The sequence below is a fragment of the Alligator mississippiensis genome, chromosome 4 (assembly GCF_030867095.1).
Source record: "Alligator mississippiensis isolate rAllMis1 chromosome 4, rAllMis1, whole genome shotgun sequence".
NCBI classification, from domain to species: Eukaryota; Metazoa; Chordata; order Crocodylia; family Alligatoridae; genus Alligator; species Alligator mississippiensis.
In genome coordinates, this window is record NC_081827.1 from 57,895,558 (window position 1) to 57,917,381 (window position 21,824).

A 21,824-nucleotide genomic window follows, 5' to 3' on the forward strand; every position below is an offset into this window, starting at 1 on the left:
GAGTCAGACTATTTTCTCCATCCAAGTATTGTCTACAATGGTAGATGCTGTAGAGTAGGTGTGTAGGACAAGAGCAGGCCCACTCTCAATCACTTTATGGGCACGGAGCATACACAGCCTAGTGCATATGTGATGCTCAATCTCACAGGTTCTAGGAGTGCAGATTCTGTTATAGCTACCAACCTCTGTACAATCTCTATTGAACATTTTTGAACTGAGACATGTCAGGGGCTTACAACTTGGTCAAATGTGGGTCGGTTCTCTCAGGCACAGCAAAGGGCATCTCCTTGATAAGAGGGAAACCCATCTGCCAAATTTAAGTTCTTCCTTTATTGCATAAAGTTCCTACAGCTCCTTGATAGAGCAGCTGTAAAAATGTAAAGACAGACAGATTTTTTCCTAACCATATTTTCTGAATTGAAGTATTTAAAATAACTTGCAAAAATAGTTCAGGACATGAAATTGAATTATAAGCAAATTACCAAAAGTACTTTTCCCTCTCTTTCTCTAATAGTCTGTCTAGAACACAGGAAGACAAAATATACATACATAATACATACCACAAGGCAACAAAATTACCCTGAGCTGTTCAATCTGAAAATCTTAAACATGTCTTATGGGTTCACACAAGAAGCCTTAACTTTCTATTAGTGTAGACTTTCTACATTTAATTTCCAAGATGATTTTTATAAAAAAAAGCAGTGTCTCCTGTCAATATGACACCTGCCAATATCATCAGAAAAAAGAGGCAGGTTTCTAAAATTATACAGCACCAGCCAGCTTAATTGCAGGCTGAAAAAAAATACCAATACAAAAGTGTGATAACTTCTTTAGGGAGTGTAAGAGCCTTTTATCACAGCAGGGCCAGCTTTCCAGTCCCCTTCTTACCTTCTGGGCTATCTATGTCAGGAAGTTAGATTTGTAGATCCGTAGCTCAGATGACTATACTCAGGACCTTAGAGAATATGAACTGGGGGGGAGATGAGACATAAAAGACAGGATGAGACATATACAATTTAAGCTAGAGAGCAAATCAGGCTATGGGAGTCAGCTAGTTGGCATCTATCGTCTTTCGGTCATTTTTCAGAAATGTACATTTCCCAAGCTGTATGTGTGTACACACACACGATGATGATGATGACCTTATCACTTACTATTTTAATATTTTATCTTTTTTTATTTTTATTGTAAGCTACCCTGAGCCTTTCTTGGGGAGGGGGCAGGATAGGGAAGAGTGGCATGTAGTATCAAACAAGTAAATAAATAAAAATAAACTTATAACAGGGGTTTTCAATCTTTAATAAGTGTACCCCTGGTAGCCCCGTTTTTAATAAATGTACCTGGGGGGGGCGAGGGGGGGGAGGGGCAAGCAGCCAGATGTCGAGCTAGGGCCTAGCAAGTGGCAGCCACCACCACATACCCCCTGGGACCTTTCAAAGTATCCATAGGGGTATGAGTACCCCTGGTTGACAACCTCTGGCTTATAACATCAAATGCAGTGAAAGTCTACTGCGAGGAATAGAATAGCATAAAAATTTTCAAAACTTAGCCCAAATGTCTTCCCACTCTTAGGATTCAGCTTTATATTTAGCCTCATTTGGAAATTCCAGAGGTACTCTTTCTGGACGAAAAGGAATTAAAATAAAGTGGGGAAAGCTGGATTAGCTCTTAAACTCTTCCTAATTTTCCTAAAAAAAAATATCCGCAAACTTTAACAGATCATAGATTCATAGATTGTAGAGTCGGAAGGGACCACAATGGATCATCGTGTCCGACCCCCTGCCCCTGGCAGGAAAGAGGACTTAGGTCAGATGACCCCAGACAGGTGACTATCTAGCCTCTTCTTGAAGACCTCCAAGCTAGGAGATAGCACCACCTCACTTGGAAGCCCATTCCAGAACCTGGCCACCACCAACACTGGTAGCTGTGTGGCAGAGTTTCTACCTACCATGTGGGACATGAGATCTGAGTTCAAGTCCCAGCTTTGGTGACTTGGGGTGAGTGAGCTGCCATATGAAAAGGTTAAGTCAGATGAACATTTCAGTAAGAGAGGAAGTTTGAAAAAAAAGGGATAATATGTTTCCAAATAGACATTATACAAGCAACAAATTAAAAAAATTGAAGACACACTGATACAAAACAGTTTATGTAAAAAAAATAATGCATTACATACTGCAGACCAGGCAACTTTACAGTGCTTTCATATAGGCTTCAAATTTAGAAAGATTTTTTGAAGGCAAAAAATGTTTTTCGCTCCACATGAAATATTCTGGCTTCCACTTCTCATCCCAACCTATTGCACCCTGGCCAGCAGGGACTGGAAACAGAAAAGAGACACTACTCTCAACACTGGATGTGTTTTTATATTGCTCAAGGGACTCCTTCAAGCAAGCTGGATCTGTAAGACATTAGAGCCAGTCACTCTCAGACAGAAGAATGGCCACAATGTAAAGCTTCAAAGCATGGAACTAAGGTGTGGGACAAGAAAAGAATTCTCTAGGCTGAAGGCAGCAAAGGAACTCCCTAGCTCTCCATGAAAAAGCCATCTTATAAAAAGCATGAGGTGAAATAATTATTTAAATTCAACTCAAGTATTACTTAACAGCATTTCATGACAAAGATTAAAGTAAGATTTTGCTAATATTAAGAATCAATATTTTTCTTACTCCATTTCTCCTCCATGAAATGGAAATAAATTACATCCTGCAAGTAATGAAACCTGTTTTTTGTGAAGAAAATTAAAAAAGAACCTAACCCTCCACTGGCATAAATTAGTATAGCTCTCCTGAAGTCAATGATCAAAGCCAACTTTTTAAAGCTTTGTTACTTGACCAATATGCAAAATTGTTTGAGGATGTAGCGCGAGACAGAGGACTGCACCAATCCAAAAAGAAACAAAACAAAGATATAAAAGAAACTTAGTAACAGGATCATATTTTTATGATTACTACCTAATTTCCCATAGGAAGCCTGCCATATATGCATATGTTTTGGTGAACCATTAAAAACCCACTATAGACATTCACCATCAACTTAAAATATCTGTAATATTTTAAAATGTAGTAACACTTGGGAGTGAAATAGGATAGAAGCAACTTTCCATTATAGTTTCTGCTTCCAGAATGCCCAGTAAAGTTGCAAAAACATCTCACTAGCATTAATAAAAGTGTTTAAACAAAAAAGGAAAAAAAAAAAAACAACTCATATTGTATCTCTGTAAAAACAAAACAAAAAAACCAAAACAACTTAGCTGGAATATTTGGGCAAGATGGCTCAACAACCACTTAATAAATGCTGTATAAAAGAAAGTATCAATCTAAAGATGGGGAAACTAGTTCTACCTAAACTAGTTACTCCTTGCTCTGAAAACTGTGTTCTTAATGTGCAGTTTGCATCTAAAATATACGAAACATGATTGTCAAAACAGTATTTTAACATGTGTGAGATGAACACAAAGGCACATACAGATTGTCAATAGTTGTATCACATTTCTTTGAAAACAGAATAATTTCTGCCTTGTAAACAAACTGGTTCTCACACTTTTAAAGTGAGGTTAGTGCGGACTCAATTATTGCTACATTCACAGTTTAAGAGAATCTCAGATTACATATGGAGGTACACTTGCCCCTCCCCGCCCCAAAACAAACTTAATTTCTGTCTCTCTCATTTGAGCATTATAGACAATGGAATTATGCAAACTCAAACTACTGACTATAAGTCAGTAACACTCGTACTCATCAGAACCAGAATAAAAATTAGCTGAGATTAAGCTTCAAAAGAATCAGAAATGTCTTCAATGCAGGATGGCATTCCTATTCTTCATCCAGCAAACAAGTTCTTCATTTCATAACGCTGGTAAACATTTACCTGGACACATTAGGAACAGTTGACTCAAGCCATATTATATATAGCTCTTGCACTGAGTAACCTCCCTACGTTATACGTGTAATCCACCGTTATTGTTCTAATTCACAGTTTTGTGAGTTCATAGTGAGAATCAACTTCCCTTTGATCTTCTGATACCAACATCTCCTATGCTTTTGGTTAACTGCTTTATGAATACTTTGTATATTCTTCCACAATAGGTATGCATTGTCCTCTGCAGTTCCAGTTCTAGAGGTTGTAACAGGGAATGAACCAGGTCCTTTCCAAACGAATACTAGGGAAAGAATTAGAAAGGATAGGAAGGTCAGGTAGTAGAAACATGATTCCTTTTTTGAAATATCATAAGAGTGATGAAAATGTCTTTATTGTTATTTTGGAATATCCATCTTTACAACACAAAACCGAGTACATAAAACCGCGGTCATTAGATAATTCATGCCTTTAAAATCTTTGGACACCTTGTTTTGAATGTAATATATAATAAAAATAACTCAATTGCTGAGAGTACATTTTCACCGATGAAACACTTCTAATGACTGGTTTAACAAAGCAACACGTAACATTTCTTGCTTAGACAAAATGAAAAACCAACATACACAGTCAGGCAAACAAATTTTTAAAAAAGCTCTAAAAATCTAAAATAGTCCAAGGGTTATTCCCTTGGTCATACTTCCATTGTTTTTGGGATTTGGCCTGAAAAATATGTAATTATTACAATATAAATATAGTTAAAAAAAAACCAATTCTTTTGGAGTTGCACTGAAATAATGGTGAAAAGAGTTATCTGTAGTTCTGCTAAAGACAACAGCGTCATTACATTGAATGATGGTCAACCATATACAGTATTTAATGTGGACCTGAAAAATACAGCGCTACAGCTTTTGTTTTATAAAGATATACGCAAATTATATGCAAAACCAACATTTCAATGTAGAATAATCTTGCTAATCTTATAATCATTGGTTCAGTGTTGTTTTATACACTTTGTAGCATATTCATAAACCAAAAAGGATCATAAATAAAAGGAAAGAAATTTCTTTTTTTCTTTTGACAATGCTCAAAGGAAACAAAGAAATCGCATTTTTATGGGAACACATTTGCTTTCTGTGCAGTGTATTCTCAGACCCCCAAAAGTACTTTTCTTCATTTTTATAACCATATGACAACCTGTAATAAAGTACCATTAAAATATACTATTGATTTTTGAAGGTTATATACACGAGTCTTCTACATTAAAATGCACATCAATGCTAAATTTTACAGGTCTTCAGTGAGTATACTATGAAGTAATAAATAGTTTATAAGAAGTCTTATTTGCAAAATAAAAAGAATCCAACACTCTTGGCAAACAAAAAAAAAAACTTAAAGAGATAACCACGTATTTTACACCTAGTATGCAGGACAGATTATAATAACATGATACAACATGATTGTTTCCCAACATGAAAATACACCTTATAATCAAAATCTAAATATACTGTACCATCTTTGGGGCAGAGAACATCTCTTCTCGTTTGCACAGTGCCTCACAAAGATAGAAATACAGTCTCTATGTAATGCAATAGCCTTATATAAATATTATATCGTTTCCTATATATTTGCATTTAACTATTGTAAAAGAGTGAACATATGGTCTTGAAATGCATGTAAGGTGAGATTCCTTACCTACAAAAACTCTTAAACACACTAAAATGTTAGTTTTGAAACAGAACTAACAAGTTGCCCTGGCATTACAGCAAAAGACTGAAAACTGAGCTGAACTGTAAATCGTTTGAAAGTGTGAATTATTTAGAACTAAGATATTTATGTAATGCTAGAAGAATGAATTAATATCAGGTTAAATTTAAACAAATCCTATCAAATATATCCTACTTCAAAATGAATATATTGAAAATAATTCTATATAACGTATGAGTGTACAAATTACATAGTTACTTACATTTTTTACTGCTTCATATATAGCTCTAAAAGTTGGTTGTTTATCATCATGGTAAACCCCTCTGTTTCCATGTAAGATAAATATTCCTTCTTCTTCAGCTTCCTTACAATTACTTCCATAAATGCAGTGGTCAGGTCGATAATTCCATTGGCAAGGGAAGACAAAAAGGCTTTCTATTCAAAAACACATAATACATAGTTGACAATGAAACACTTAGGATAACACAAATACTTATCTTGTTAAGATAACATCTTGTTGAGAGCATATTTGTTTTTATTTTATTTTTTTTTATAAATTGTTAGAATTAAACAACATTTAAACAACTGATATTTAGTTAACATGCAAGTGTCAAAAGTGATATGAAAAGTATTTTTAAAACAAAACAAAATGCTATTTGGAACTTATTCACTTAAAATATTCTATTGAAATGATCATTTTTATTAATTTAGAAAAAAAATATATCTTACAATTGTAGCATGAATGCTTAAAGTAAAAGATTTACCTGGATTATGAAAAAATATAATATTCAATAGATCCTGATCACCCCAAGTTATGTTGAGCTTGTACTTCTTGAGCAATGGCATAAGAATTTCTTCCCACTGTAACCGTGCTGTTGTCATATCATTCTATTTAAAACAATAAAGGTAAGAAAAAACAGGCATTTATCTAAAAGATAAGTAAAAGAAAGAATTCAAAAGAAAGATGTCAAAGAAAAGTCATCTACTATTCAAAACTGAAAGGTACATGCGTTTTCTTTTGAATAACCTCTCGTGCCCAAGTTCAATGACTTTTAAACTGCACCTTCTCTTCTGAAAACATCTTTGATTAGGTTAAACAAGACTGCAAGTTATCATCTCCAACATAATTGCCAAAATATTTCACTTGTATTTCACAAAATGTAACACATTTTACAAAACTGAGACAGTACCAACAAGCAGAAATCTAATCCACAGCCATTGTTGCAGATCAATAGAAATAAACAAGGCATCTAAATCTATTCTAGTTGAAAATTCTGCATGAAGTTGGACAAGAAATTTTAAATTAGATTTTAAATTTAACAGTCTCTACCTCAAATTTCAAACAGTTCTTGTGGTACAACAGGAAGCATTCAACTGGTCTTAAACCCTATTATATACCAAAGCAAGGAGGTATGTTCCAAAAACAGCTATGAAAGAAGATTAGTTACAATATCAGTGTATAAATATATAGAAATTATTCAAAGTTTCTGAATGACTTTCATTACATTAATTTAAGTCATCCAGTATGTACATAATTGCCAACTCATGCGATGGCATCCTCAGTGGCTATGTGCAGTTCCTGCAGACTACAACTGACTGCCTGCTGACTAAGTTCATCGACAACATGCAACATGGTATGTGTTTTCCCACAGCTACAAATCTGGATTGTCGCAAAGACCCCTATGGTGGAGGTTGGCTGCACACAGACCTTGCCCTGTCCAGAACCTATTCAGCCAGACCCACTGACAGTGTGGCAGATTGAAGCCAGGTGGGCAGACTGTAGGATCTGTGATAAGAAACTTGTTTGGTGGTAATGTCAACCTCCATCCCTCACACCAGAGGATCTCCGCCGTGTAGCAGGTTGGATAAGGCAAATACCATTATCTGCTATGCAACAGTTTGGACCATACTGGGTGTCATGATGGTAGATGTGCAGCAGGTAGATTTAAGAGATCGTCGTGCAGTGGCAGGCTTGGTTTGGCTAGAACACACACTGCATGGTGACATCACAAAGCTGGACGACTACTGCAAGATTTGGAGCCTCCAGCCAAGCATCAGTAAGAATTTCCAGCATTGTCCACCTACACAATGCCAATGCTGCCCAGGACCTGAACATCTACCTGAATGGTCAGAGACTGAGGCATGAAACAAAACTCATCTACCTGAGTATAACGCTACACCAGACTCTGAGCTATCATGAACACTTGAAAAAGACAGCAATGAAAGTTAAGGCACATAACAATATCCTTAACAAGCTGGCTGGGTCATTGTGGGATGCAAGACCCTTAACTCTAAGGATGTCAGCTCTTGCCATCTTGTACTCTGTGGCAGAGTACTGCACGCCAGTCAGGAACTGGTCACCATGCAACAAACTCAATGTGCAGCTATATTCAATGATGTACATCATCTTGGGAACTCTTCGACCAACCATGGCTTCCAGTCCTGAGCAACGTTGCTCCCCCTCATATTAAATTTAAGTAATTATTATAGTGTCAACTAACCAGGAAAAAACACAACGCAATATTTTTACTTATAGATTAAAATGAACACTTCAAATGAGTTATTTTGACAAAGCTGCAGAGAATAGGAACAGCTTTTAAAAAAGCCAAAACAACTGTAGAAGCTTCAATGCTTCTATAGCTATGTTTGACCTGAGTTCTGCACTTGAAGCAGGGATTCAAACACTTGGTTATGTAGGAATATTAAGAAAATAGAGTCTTTTCCCAAAATTGCACTTTGTGCAGAGTGCAAGATTACAACATAACTAAATATGAAGCTCTGCTGATGGTACATGTGTGATTTCATTTAAATCAAAACAGGAAGACCACAAATAAGGTCTTCTACTTGTGTCTTATTTGGGGACTTACAAATAGCAGGATTTAGTTATTTGATTTGGTGTTCTATAATATAATTTGTTTTTCTTATGGATAAATTACTTTGCTTTAATACTGTGAATTTGACTGAAATAATGTAATTAAAAAAAAAATGTCAAAATCCAACTGCATGGAAAAAGGAAATTCTCTTAGCCCTTGAACTGAATACGGGCTGCTCTGGATAAAAATAACCCACATAGATACATGCTACTACAGGTTAGATTTATTCTAATCAGTTTTAAATTAAGCTAGCTTGAGTACAGGTATTTCTCGGTTACATTGCAATGTAGACACATTACAGTACAATCCTAGAAGTAATAAAAAGGAAAAGTGGAGAAATGAATTGAGTAGAGAAAATCCTCAACTCAGGATGAAGCCTCTTTCCATTCAACACATTAAATCAGTGTACAAGTAGAAAAACTATTGTAAATTGAAGGTTAAATCCTTAATTCAATAGTTCTCAATCTTTGCAGACTCAAGGACCCCTTGTTATACTCAACATATCCCTCAGAAAATGTCAGCTCTTAGCTTTCACATTCTTTTTTATTTTTTTTTGACTACAGAAAATAGAGTAATTCTTCTATTGCAAGGAACTTGGAAATACTACAACAGGTCAGAATGGGTTTGACGATATGGATTTCCTATTTGAAATCTCTTGGTTTACCTTGTGAATTATATGTACAAACCTAATAGTGCTAATATTGTGCAGCATTTCAAGGCACCTATAAAAGGATCTTAGGGCACTCTGGTTGAGAATCAATGCCTTAATTGCACAATGAGAACTGAGTTTACATAGGAAGAAAGGTATGGCTGAATTCCTAGCAGTTTTGTAGAGGTAGAAGGTAGGGTAGGGTAGCACCTTTGACACTAAGTGATTCAGAGAGGCAGCCCATCCCAACAACCCCCTTTGCCAGATGCTAGCCTATAAAAGTTCAGAGGCAAACTGTTTCAGAGTCATGAAGTACAACCCTGCCCTCCCTTCTGCTTGACTTGAATGTAACTTGACTAACCACCTCTGCAGCAGTTAAGTAGAAGCAAAGTTCAGCACAAGAAAGTGAATATCATACGCATTTAAATCTAACTCCCCCCACCCTCTATTTAACAGGAGGAAAAAAACACCTCATCTTGGATTTCACTAAAGGGTGGTAGGGGCATAGGCCTGTAAACTACCTAAACAACTGATGTCATCTTTTCCAAATGGACCCAGTTAGATGCAAGCAAAATGAGCACAGAAGCAGTATAGACAACTATTGTAAGCAAAATAAGATGTAGATAGCTGCAGAACATAAAAAACCAAGATAGAATAGAAAAGCAAAACAAGGCCAAGGTTGGCTCAGTAAGTGGGAAGTTAAAAAGAAACAGGCAGACGGTGACAGACTGATGAGGAAATAACTGCTGTAAAAGGTAATTGGTGAGACTCTATAGCATGACCATATATGGAATATACAGAAGAGGGCTGTAAAAGGGTATAAAAGCCTATAGAAAAAAAACTTAAGTTTGGGGAGCTGTCATCAAGCAAGACGAGACCACACTAGTCAAAACTGTGAACCCCGGTGACAACATTAAGTCAGCTGAGTCATTGTGCAGTGTTTGGAAGGTCTGCGTAAGAATCCCTTTGCAAACTGTTGGGGGTTTTGTTTGAGTAGTGTGATCACTGAAGTGCTCAAAAAATTAGGATTAGAGATTGGAATAGGTCTCATGGATCAATTCATTCCATTCACACCACCCCTTAAATCAAAAAGAGTGTAACAGATTTGGTATCCCTGGTTGGGCTTGAGTGGACAGAGATTAGAATATCCAGATTTACTGAACCTCTCTGGATTCCAAGGGCTGCAACCTGGACTAGCAGGGAGAGGAGACCATACAGGATCACAGGCAAATAGGAAATATCTGAGTTAGGGATCTTCACCCTTCCAAAACCAACACCACGGCAACAGAAGTAGAAGAGTTTGACAAATGGGTGGCAGAGGCTATCATGCCCTGGTTTTGGGACAAGGGGACATTTCAGAACAAGAACAGTGCTCTAGAGCAGGGGTTTTCAGCCTTGTTTAACAAGTGTACCCCTGGCAGCCCCCTTTTTAGTAAGTGTACCCTCGGGATAAGTGGGGTGGCGAGCAGCTGGACACCAAGTGGGGAGGAGGTGGCGGCGAGCAGCCGGGCGTGGTGAGCGGCAGCTGCGCAGCGTCTGTGCGGCCCTGTTCTTGCCCCGCCCGAGCCCTGCTCCTGTGAGACAGCAGCGCAGGGTGGCGGCGCTCCATCCCTGCCCACCCCCATGTACCCTCTGGGACCTTTCAAAGTACTGCCAGAGGTACGCGTACCCCGGCTGACAACCCCTGCTCTAGAGGACTTTTGTAAGCAGTGGTCCTCTTGGATGGCCTCTGGAAAAAATCCACTGAGAAAAAAAGACTAAGAAGTGAGCAGCATTACAGGGCCTGCTCATGGTAGCTGGAGAACTGACTGAGGAGTTGGCACGGGAAAAGGTAGAAGTGCAGAGTTAGCAGGATAAATACTGTCAGTGACAGCGATAAATAGAGAATGTTAAGGCACAAATGGCAGTGTTGCAAGATATCACAGAATCATAGAAAATTAGAGTAGGAAGGGACCCTCAGGAGACCATCTAGTCCAACCCCCCCCGCTCAAAGCAGGACCCATCCCCAACTACTTCATTAAAGACAGGACTTTGTCAAGTTGGGCCTTAAAAACCTTCAGTTACAGAGATTCCACCGCCTCTCTAAGTAACCTGTTACAGTGCTTCTCCACCCTCCTCCTGAGAGTGTTTCCTAATATCCAGCTTAAACTTCCCTTGCTGCAACTTCAGACCATTGCTCCTTGTTCTGTTATCTGCCACTACTGAGAACAGTCTAGCTCCATCCTCTCTGGAACTACCCTTCAAGTAAGTGAAGGCTGCTATTAAATCCCCTCAGTTCCCTTCTGCAGACCAAAAAAAACCTAGTTCCCTCACCCTTTCCTTGTAAGTCATGCGTTCCAGCCACCTCACCATTTTTGCTGCCGTCTGCTGGACTCTCTCCAACTTGTCCACATCCTTTCTATATTGGGGGGCCCAAAACTGGACACAGTACTCCAGATGTGGCCTCACCAGTGCAGAACAGAGTAGAATAATTACTTCCCTCAATCTGCTGGCAACACTTCTACTAATGCAGCCCAGTATGCTGTTATCCTTCTTGGCTATATGGGCACACTGCTGACTCGTATCCATTTTACTGTCCATTGTAACCCCCAGGCCCCTTTTTGCAGAGCTGCTGCTTAGCCAGCCAGTCCCCAGGTTGTAGCAGTGCATGGGATTCTTCCGTCACAAGTGTAGGACGTGACACTTGTCCTTGTTGAACCTTGTAAGAATTCTTTTGGCCCAATCCTCTAATTTTTCTAGGTCTCTTGGAATCCTGGCCATATCCTTCAGTGCATCTACTACACCAACACAGCTTGGTGTCAGTGTATCTATTACACCCCCCCCCCCAGCTTTATCTATTACACCCCCCAGTCTGTGTCATCCACAAACTTGTTGAGGGTGCAATCCATCCCATCTTCCAGATCATAAATGAAGATACTGAACAAAACCAGCCCCAGGACCAGTCCCTGGGGTTCTCCAGTTGATTCTGGCTGCCAGCTAGACGTTGAACGACTGATTACTACCCATTACTGATTACTACTGAAACCAAACAATCCAGCTTTCTATCTACCATACAGTCCATTCATCCAACCCATATTTTCTCAGCTTGCTTGCAAAAATGTTGTGGGAGACTGTATTCAAAACACTTGCTAAAGTCAAGGTATATTACGTCCACTTTCTTGGACTGGCTTTGAAGGATGACTGTAACGTAACTGAAACTGAGCACAGACTGCAGAAGGTATTGCATGTGATAAAGAGAAAAGAAGAGGAAAAGGAAATATGGCAAAAGGCAAGTCAGGATGCCCAAGCTGAAATGCAGGCAGTCATTAACCTGCATAGGCAGGCATACCCTCTGATCATAGTGCTTATAAGCAACAATTAATGGAGTAAGAACAGAAGCTGGGCATCTTGAGAGGAATTGTGGCAACCATCCAGGGTGGAAGTGAAGGGGAAAACGATAACGCCCCTGATTTGTACCATTATGATTATGAGATTGATAGATGGGATCTGGTATCTAAAAGACACCCTCTACATGTCCCATTAGGGGAAGAGCTGAGAAATATGCATGAACTAGCCCCTATGGCCAGAGCCATCAGTAGGGGTGTATGGGGCCCGGGGAATATCAGCCTGTGCAGGGCTGGTGAGGGGGCAGGCAGGAAGCGGGGCGGCAGCAGTAAGTAGCTGGACTGCGGAGCCAGTGGCACACAGCAGGGCCTGTACAGCACTGTCCATAGGGCCCTCCAAAGCATGGGGCCCACCATCTGGCCCGCTCGCCCACCCCTAGAGATGGCCCTGCCTATAACTAGGGGTGCATTAATAAAGATATTTTTGGCTGATACCAACGAACAATTATTAACCACCCATATCAGCCAGTACTGAGCCGATTGTCGATATGCAGCCCAGCAGCTTGGAGAGCATCATCTGGCTGCTAAGTCCGGCTGGCATGCGGGGGTGCAGATAGAGGCCCCCACAGTGAGGGAGAGAGTGGGGCTGGGGCAAGGGCAAGGGCAGGCACTACCCAGCCAGGGTGGGGCAGGGGATAGAGTCATGGGAAGCTCATCTGGGAAGCATAGGGAGAGCGGCTCCCACCACTGTGTGTACCCCAAGGGAGGTATGGGGGGCATGTACGAGGGCAGGCTGCCCACTGGAGGCTCAGGGTTCGGGGCTGCAATGGCCTCTTCCCAGAGGGGGTTGGCACTACAAGCAGGGGCTATGGAGTAGGCTACAGCCACCCCAAAATTCACTGTAGCCCCCCCTCCCAGCGCTGCTGCCACCCACCTTGAGCACAGCTCTGGTCCAGCCCCAGTGCTGGAAAGAGGCTGTCGCAGCCCCTGACCCCAAGTGGGCAGACTGCCCTCACCCCATGCACAAAGCCAGGGGGCACATGCCCCCCATGCCTCCTGGGCATACATGCAGTGGGGGGAGCCACCCCCCTCCCACCTCCCAAATGAGCCACCTGTGGTTCCATCTCGCACCCCATCCTGGCTGGGTAGCACTTTCCCTTGCCCCAGCCCCACTTCCTCACCATGGGGGCCTCAATGTACTCCCCCCACACCCTTTCATTCCCCCATAGCCATTCCCTCCCCCACAAAGACTTAACCGGCTAGTCACTGTTCTCCACATTGCTGGGCTACGCTCCTGGCCCCATGTATGCTGCAGCTGTGTGCATGCACAGAGCATTTATCGGTGACATTATCAACCACATCAGCCAAAAGATGCTGATTGCCGATAATGTTAATTTTACTTTCATCAGTATACCGATGCATCAGTGCACCTGTATCTATGGCCCTGATAATCCTTAAAGAAACTACTCATCTGGGGGCATGAACAAACTGCCAGATAGAACTAGTTCAGACAAGAGTGCCCTTTACATCCAACCAACTGAAAGTGGCTAGTAGACACTAGGGTCCTCTCAAGCAGAAGACAGCCATCATCCATGGTAGGTTAATGACAAGTTAACCCACTACAGGGCAAAAGCTAATATATAGTGGGGGATCTGGTAGATCTGTCAGGAGTGTAAGGCTCCAAAAATTTTTGCAGCTGTCCCTCCCAATTAGAAATGTAGTGCAGGTGGTAGTAATGGAACTCTTTTTCCGCACAAAATAGTACTATCAATGGCTCCCTGGGGAAAGGCAGCAGTGGAGGGAGACCAGACATACATAGAACAAAAGAAATTGCTCTATGTTGCTGAAGGCCTGCCTACTGGGAATAAACAGCAACCTGATTTTCATTATGACAAGTTAAAAAGGCCATTCAGTGCAAGGCTGCTCAGCAGTAAAAGACAAAAAAAATAGGTTCATAGAATCATAGAAAACAGTTGATGAAAATGGTGACAGTGAATGGTTGATCCTTTAAGAGCAGAAGTGTGGCACAGACTGCTGCGGTATGAGAAAAAGGAAGATATAGACAGGTTACTGACTACTCAACTGGTCCAGAGGTTGGCAAGATGCAACAAAAGGGTGAACAAGGAGAAACAAGAAGAGGGAGGGTAGTGTTCCTCCCAAAAGTCACTATTGGGGCAGCCTGGTATCTTCAGTGCACCCCATTTTAGACTCAGCACCAATCACTTATGATCACTGGGGACAGCCCATGGTAACAGTGAAATTTGATCCATGGGAAGAGAAGACACTGAGGTAGCAAATGTTAATTGATACAGGTGCTTCATTTTCCATTGCAAGAAATGAAAAGAAGTCTTTCTAAAATTGGGAGCAGGCAGAAGAAAAATTAAAAGAGTTTGATGGTAAAAGTTGAACTTTGTTTTCAGTAGAAAAGCAGTTTATAGTGCTATCAGAATCAGGCAGGTTGAAATTTGAAATGACCCCACTAGGGGGCACTGGAATTTTGGGAACGAATGTCCTGCAACAATTGAATACCATTGTAGATTTGGCTAATGGAAAATTGTTGACATAGTTCCTTGATGGGCCTTTATTAGAAGAAACATTTTTTGTGGAGGTTAGAACCCAGATATTCAAATGTAATAAAAATTCACTGGTGCGCTGCCTTAAAAGACAGGAGAATAACAGCCTGCCTAGACTGGGATGGGGAAACAGGGGAAATAGCTAAATAGAAATCAGGCAGTTTGGGCCACAAACAAGCCAGAATGTGGGAAAATTTATACTGCCATTGGGGAGGTGGTTCAGGCCCTTCAGGTACTAATTCAAAAGCCTGACCCACCTCCCCAGTGGCAGTATAAGTTCCACCACAGAACAGAAGCTAGCATCCAACCATCAATGCTCTAAAGAACAGGGAATAGTAGTGGAAATACAAAGCACCAATAACAATCCCATTTGATCAGTCTGGAAAGTGGGTGGCAAAATCTGGAAGCTGGCGACTTTGGATGATTGAGCCCTCAATAAGGTAACCCAATGGCAGCGAAATACCCAGAGGTAATGGCCATGATATTGGTTTGGGCTCTGCAGTTTTCTGTATTACAGCTGTTTAATGCCTTTTTTTGTCATTCTGCTGCATCCAGATGCCTGGTACAAATTTGTATTCACCTTTAAGGGGCATCAGTACATCATCAGGTGAGTGTCCCCAGGGTTTCACAATGTCTCTTCCATTTGTCATACCGTGTTGTAAAAATATGGGATCTACTAGGCTGAGGAGACCCAAAGCAAGTGATTTCATGTGTGTTCAAAACCCATGTACTCACTATGTAATTGTTAATTCATAATCTCACACTGCATACTGATATTATGCTTATCAAATTAGAAATGAATATAAATGTATTTGAACAACTAATGAAACACACTGACTTTGCTCAATTAACAAAACAGAATGAGCAAAACAAAACAAATTCTAATATCAATTCAACATAACAACAGTGAGATTACTGAAGTTTTAGGAAAAGTTAAATAAGCAGGGACACACCATTGGTGGCAATCATTACTCAGTTCCTCTATCCACCACGGGAGTATTTAATATGATGTTACACCCTATTGTTTTTATTTCAATTGTTCAAGCTTTTATTAGCATGACAGCAGTGGTTGTAGCTGTAAGGCATATATATGCAAGAACTGCCAGGGTGGCTCAGCATCAAATACTCACAGATACCTTGTGGTAAGATCCCTGTGATCACCAGGCAAGGCTGGGGTAAGCAGAGACCTGCCAAAAATCTGTCCACAGGTGGACGCACCCCATTTGGCATTGAGAAGAGTGGAGCCTCACTTTATACCTAGACTGTTGACAATTTAGGACGATGGCATCTTAAATGGAACCACTATCAAAAAGGGGATTGTAGGCCTGTAAGCTGCCTCAAGATAGCTTATGCCATTTTTTTCAAATGGACACCGTTAGCTGCAAGTGAAATGAGCAGCGGCAATATAAGCAACTGTTGTAGGCAAAACAAAATGTAGATAGCTGTAAAATGTAGAAAAACTAGATAGAACAAAAAAGCAAAACAAGGCCAAGGATGTCTCAGTAGGTGAGAAGTAAATTAAAAAGAAACAGGCTGAGGGTGACAGATGGATGAGGAAATAACTACTGTAAAAGGTAACTGGTGAGGCTCTATAGCAGGAGTGGACAAAATATGGCCCGCAGGCCAGATCTGGCCTGCCAACTGATTGGATCTGTCCAGCAGGTGGGCACCTGCCAATTGACTGTGTTCAGCCCACCCCACAAGAGGCTGAGCCCTGCCAGGCGTAGCCAGTGATGTGCTCCTGTCTGTGCCTGCTGGCCTGGCCCTGCCCAATGCTCACAGCTTTCAGTGGGGCTGCTTCTGTTGTGGCTGCAGCTCAGCTCCCCTCACCACCAGCATTGGCTCCTCCTGCTGTGCTGCTTCGGGTGGGGAGGAAGCTTCAGTCCAGAGGTTCTTGCCCCAGCACGTGAGGCTCAGGGTCCCACCTGCCTTCCACCTGCTCTGCCCGATGACAGGTGGCTGTTCATCATGCTCACCTGCTCACTGTGCCCCTTGTCCCCCTCTCCCCACCTTCCTCCCCTCCCTGTCTGCCCAGCTTTTGGGACCTATTGCCCAGGCAGCCTACTACCACCCTCCCCCCGCACAGGGCAGGGGCATGCAGAGAGCAGATCGTAGCTTGGCCCTGAGCCCGAGCCCTGTACTGTCACCACCCCACAACCTGGCTCTGTGATCCCAGCCTCATCAGCTCATCCCGCTCCTGAACACTGCCCTCTGCCCACCCACAGACCCATCCCACATAGGAAATTCTGGTGAGGGGTTGGGCAGGGGAGGGGTGAGTGTTGACTCATCCTGCAAATAGCTCATGAAAACTCCCTACATGGCCCTCAGACCCAAATAGCTGCTCACCCCAATCTATAGCATCACCATATATGGAATATACAGAAGAGGGCTGTAAAAGGGTATGAAAGCCTAAGAAAAAACTTAAGTCTGAGGAGCTGTCACTGAGCAAGAGAAGACCACACCAGTCAAAACTGACTCCTGGTACTGTGACAAGAGCTGGCCAGTTGACTCATTGTGCATCATTCAGAAGGCATGCATAAGAATACTTGTTGAGGGTTTTGGTTGAGTAGCAGTACTGCTTAGGTGTTCAATATATTAGGACTGAAGACTGGAATAGTCTCACTGATCATCTCATTCTTTTCACACCAACCCTTAATCAAAAGTAAGTGCAAAGGGGAGAAGGGGTGAGGGAGTGGGTCAAGCGGCTGTTCTGGCTCTGGCTCCAGCCCTGATCTAGGGTTGGAGTCAGAGCTGCAGCTACTGCCTCTGCTCCCTATCTACTACTGTGCGAAGCAGCAAGTATTCACTTCAGATTTGGACGATTCAAAGGGACAGCAATTCGATTTGGTGATTCGAATCGCTGTCCCTGATTCAATTCAGCCGATTCAGATTCAGAGATTCAGCGTTGATTCAGGGACTCGGCCACAGACTATAATAGGGAATCAGTAAAATACCGATAACTTTGTTATGTTTTTGCAGATTCGGATGAAAACAGCAAGGATGCCCCTCATGCGGGCATGAGGCCTGCCAGGTTTCAGGCAGACGGGTGCAGGGGCTTCTGTGAAAGAGCACCTCAACGTTCTGAAAGAGAATAAAAAACGCAAATAGGTGTGGAGTGAGGAGGGTGGCACTCGCTCTGTCTGTACATGGAGCTTGGGGAACCCCAGCAGCGGGAGGTTCGCTTTCGAGAACACCAGCTACTCCACCAAACCAGGATCCAAGGAGGTGCGGTGGGGTGTCACTACATCATCAGCAATGCTGAACACTCTTTCGCGTGGAACACTGATCAGTGGACAGGACAAGTGTTCCTGGGTAACTATGGCCAAATCCTGCCACACCTGGCTGTGGGTTGCCCAATAGACCCAGGGGTCGCAGAGCAACAGCTTCACGGCCTCAGTGAAATAGCTACTGAGGCCTCTGCACTACCTGCCTGATGGTGGGGTCTGTTGGCTCTGGACCCCAACATCGAAGCCATGCCTTTGGCCCACATTGTTAGCAGCTGTGGTGGAAGAGATTGGCTAGTGGTTGGAGTGCTGGCATGGGAAAGTGGATCCCCCTCTTCCATATCCCCCCACCTCTGCTCTTCTGCCTCCCTGACTCTGTTCACCAGCACCTGCATCCAGTGATCAAGGGCTTTGCTGCTGCAGACACTCCCCTTCAGCCCTCAGGACACACATGCCTGCCAGCACGTGGACCGTACTAGACCACAACAGATCCAGATGTTTTTTGATGCCCTCCTTCAGCAGCTTCACTAGTGCCTGCACCTCTGGTGAAAGCGGCTTACCCCAGCCAGGAACATCGATCAAACTTCTCCATCTCATTCTCAAGCACCTTCACTACAGGGATCACCTAGCCAAGGAGGGCACCACCAGCACTGAGGCTTTTGGTGGCCTCGAGGAATAGCTTGAGGACCACCAAGATCTGGGAGATAGTACTCCACTCTGTTTTGTTAAGGGAGCTGCTGATCCCAATCTCCCTGACCAAGGCCATCTCATGGATGGCCTTCTGTTGCTCGACCAGCCTTTCCAGTATCAGGTATGCGGAGTTCCACCAAGTCTCCACATCTTGCATGATTTTGTGCTGCAGGATACTCAGCTCTGCCTGTTTGTCCCGCAGCATCTTGGCTGCCTTGATGCTCTGGTGGAAGTAGCGCACCACCTTCCTGCATTTCAAAATGAGCTGGCTCGTAGTGACCCAAGGATGTCTCAGTAGATGAGAAGTCCTTGTCCCCCTCCAAGGCTTCCTTGATTACGAGGTGGAACTTGTGTGCCACACAATGGATGCCAAAAAAGTTGGCATCATGCACCGCCCTGTTGTCGGTGACCATAAAGCCACAGGTGAGCTCACCCTGCCCAATGAGCCACCCCTGCACCATGATCTCCCTTCCTGTGTGGGACTCATCCATCACCTCGGCTTGAAGGAGAGTCCACCAACACCCTGACTGATTGCACCAGTGCCCTGTGAGGTAAGCATATCTACCCCAGCTGCTCCAGATGTCCAAGGTGAAGTGCAAAACTACCTGCGGACCTGCCTTCTGCAGCTCCTCCCTCAAGTACTCCCTGCATGCTTCATACAGGGTAGGCACCACCATCCTGCTAAAGGTGGTTCATGCGGGCACTTGGAAGGATGGGGCCACAAGTGCCATGAGCCACCTGAACCCTGGACACTCGACAGAGGAGAAGGGCTGGCCATCCACAGCAAGCATCTCCCCAATGCTCTGGGTGACCCCGTTCACCTTCACAACATGCCCCCCTTTTGTCTCCACTGGTCCAGGGTGGCCTGCCTCTGCTTCTTGGGGACGAGAGAGGAACTTCTTTAGGGGCATGCTTCCACTGGTGCCAGGCTGAGGAGGAACAAGGGCAAGGGGGTGCTGCCTTGTGAGATTCAGCAGCATTGCTGTAGTGGCAAAGTGTTTCTTATCCTTGCCCAGGCTGATCTGCCTGGGGCAATACTGGCAGGCAGGATACCAACCCTTAATCATCTGCCACCTCAAAATGATCCCATACTACACTATCCACCCACTTCAGGGTTGAGGGTGGGAATCCTGCCTTATCTGCCTCCTCACCAGGCAGAGGCACAACAACAGGAGGAGCTGAGCCACCTGCCCCCACAACCTTTTTTGAAGTGCCTTCCAGAGAAGGACACCTGCCTCTAGGGGAACTTTGAGGGGTGTGGAGCACAAACTCAGATTCACCCTGCTTCCCCAGAATTTCTTTCGCTATGGCCCTCAGCTCCTTTGCTTCCAGATCCAGCTCCTCCTCTGGCACTGGAAGGCTCATGCTGGGAACTGAAATTGGGGTGGAGAATGTCATGCTGCTGCTGGTTAGTGGTGGTGGTGCAGGTGAAGCCACTACTACCACCTCCTTGCTCCCACTAGCAGAAGACTCACTGCTGCCAGGAAAGAGGGTGAGTCTATGTTTGGGGTGGGGGGAATTTGCAGCTCTCCCTCTGTCCCCTCTCCCTCCCCTGCCAGAAGACCTGGCACCTGCCTTTCCAGCACACTTCATAATGTTTGGTGTGCTGCAAAATGCGTGTGTAAGTGTAATATATGTTATGCTTTCCTGCACAGTGATGATACACTGTTAGGGAAAATACTAGTTTCTTTTTGGGGGGGAAAAGAATCAAGACAGACCAACAAGAACAAATAAGAGGATTTTGAGGGAAGAATAAGTTGAAAGGAATGGATAGGGATAACAATAGGGATTGTACGCAAGGGTAAGAAAGAAAGGATTGGCTACAACTTACAAGAAGAGAGACTAGCTAGCAAACCAGAGCCTTTCAGATGCTGTTGCTCCAACAGAGAGACAGTTCACAAAAGGCACAGATTACTTCAGACACAGCTTTATATGTTGTTTCTACATCCCTCCCCCAGAGCTCTGTGATTGGAAGGGAACCCAGAGAAAGATCACAGTCACTGGCCAGCTACAGATATCAATATCAGAGCAGTCTTCCCCCCCCCCCCCCTCAGCCTTTTCAATATATGGAAGATCATCCCATCCTCCTCCCTCTTCTCAGTTTGTGTTTGCTGCAAGCCTTCCGAATCTCCCCGAATCTATTTGGAGGCTTCCAATTCGATTCAGGCCTTTTAATGAGTCTCCTGATTTGATTTGGATTGGGAGATTTGGCCACCGAATCACACTGAATCTCCTCCGAATCGAATCGGCTACTGAAGCTTTGCAGAGCCCTGCCATCTGCCCTGCCTGAAGCCACTGCTCCCCACCTTTCCTGCAGCTGCCTACCCTTCAGCTCTGGCACAGCTCCAGCCCTGGACATGAAGCACAAATTTAAGACAGCCTTCCAATAATTAGATCTTATACATGAAAAAGTATAATATATTTATACATCCTCCATGTATAAAAGATCTAATTATTTGGGGGGGAATAAAAAAATTCAGAGTGTTGTCTTGGATTCGGGTAAATATGGCACTAAACCTGATTCAATCCACATCAATACATGAGTGAAAGGCTGCTAAATACATCTCAAAATTAACTACTACTATTTCCATAGCCTCTCCCTTGTGATGAATAGGGAAACAGGAGTCTACTTGCATTCTCTCACTGCTCTAATTCCTGTCTAAATGTATTCATAGATTCATAGATGTTAGGGTCGGAAGGGACCTCAATAGATCATCGAGTCCAACCCCCTGCATAGGCAGGAAAGAGTGCTGGGTCTAGATGACCCCAGCTAGATGCCTATCTAACCACCTCTTGAAGACCCCCAGGGTAGGGGAGAGCACCACCTCCCTTGGGAGCTCGTTCCAGACCTTGGCCACTCGAACTGTGAAGAAGTTCCTCCTAATGTCCAATCTAAATCTGCTCTCTGCTAGCTTGTGGCCATTATTTCT

At 43.2% G+C, this 21,824-nt stretch overlaps 1 protein-coding gene across 3 annotated transcripts in view; it reads right to left on the bottom strand.

The window, feature by feature from the left end:
• Positions 1–2,130: 2,130 nt before the first annotated feature.
• GXYLT1 (glucoside xylosyltransferase 1) overlaps positions 2,131–21,824 on the bottom strand; it is a 53,174-nt gene continuing 33,480 nt past the window's right edge. For all 3 annotated transcript variants that reach the window (XM_059726015.1, XM_059726016.1, XM_059726017.1), the window contains 3 exons: positions 6,327–6,450; positions 5,825–5,997; positions 2,131–4,159 (listed from right to left, as the gene is read on the bottom strand). In XM_059726015.1, coding sequence (XP_059581998.1) covers positions 3,998–4,159; positions 5,825–5,997; positions 6,327–6,450 — 459 coding nt within the window. In that variant the 3' untranslated portion in view covers positions 2,131–3,997. The remainder of the gene's footprint in view (positions 4,160–5,824; positions 5,998–6,326; positions 6,451–21,824) is intronic.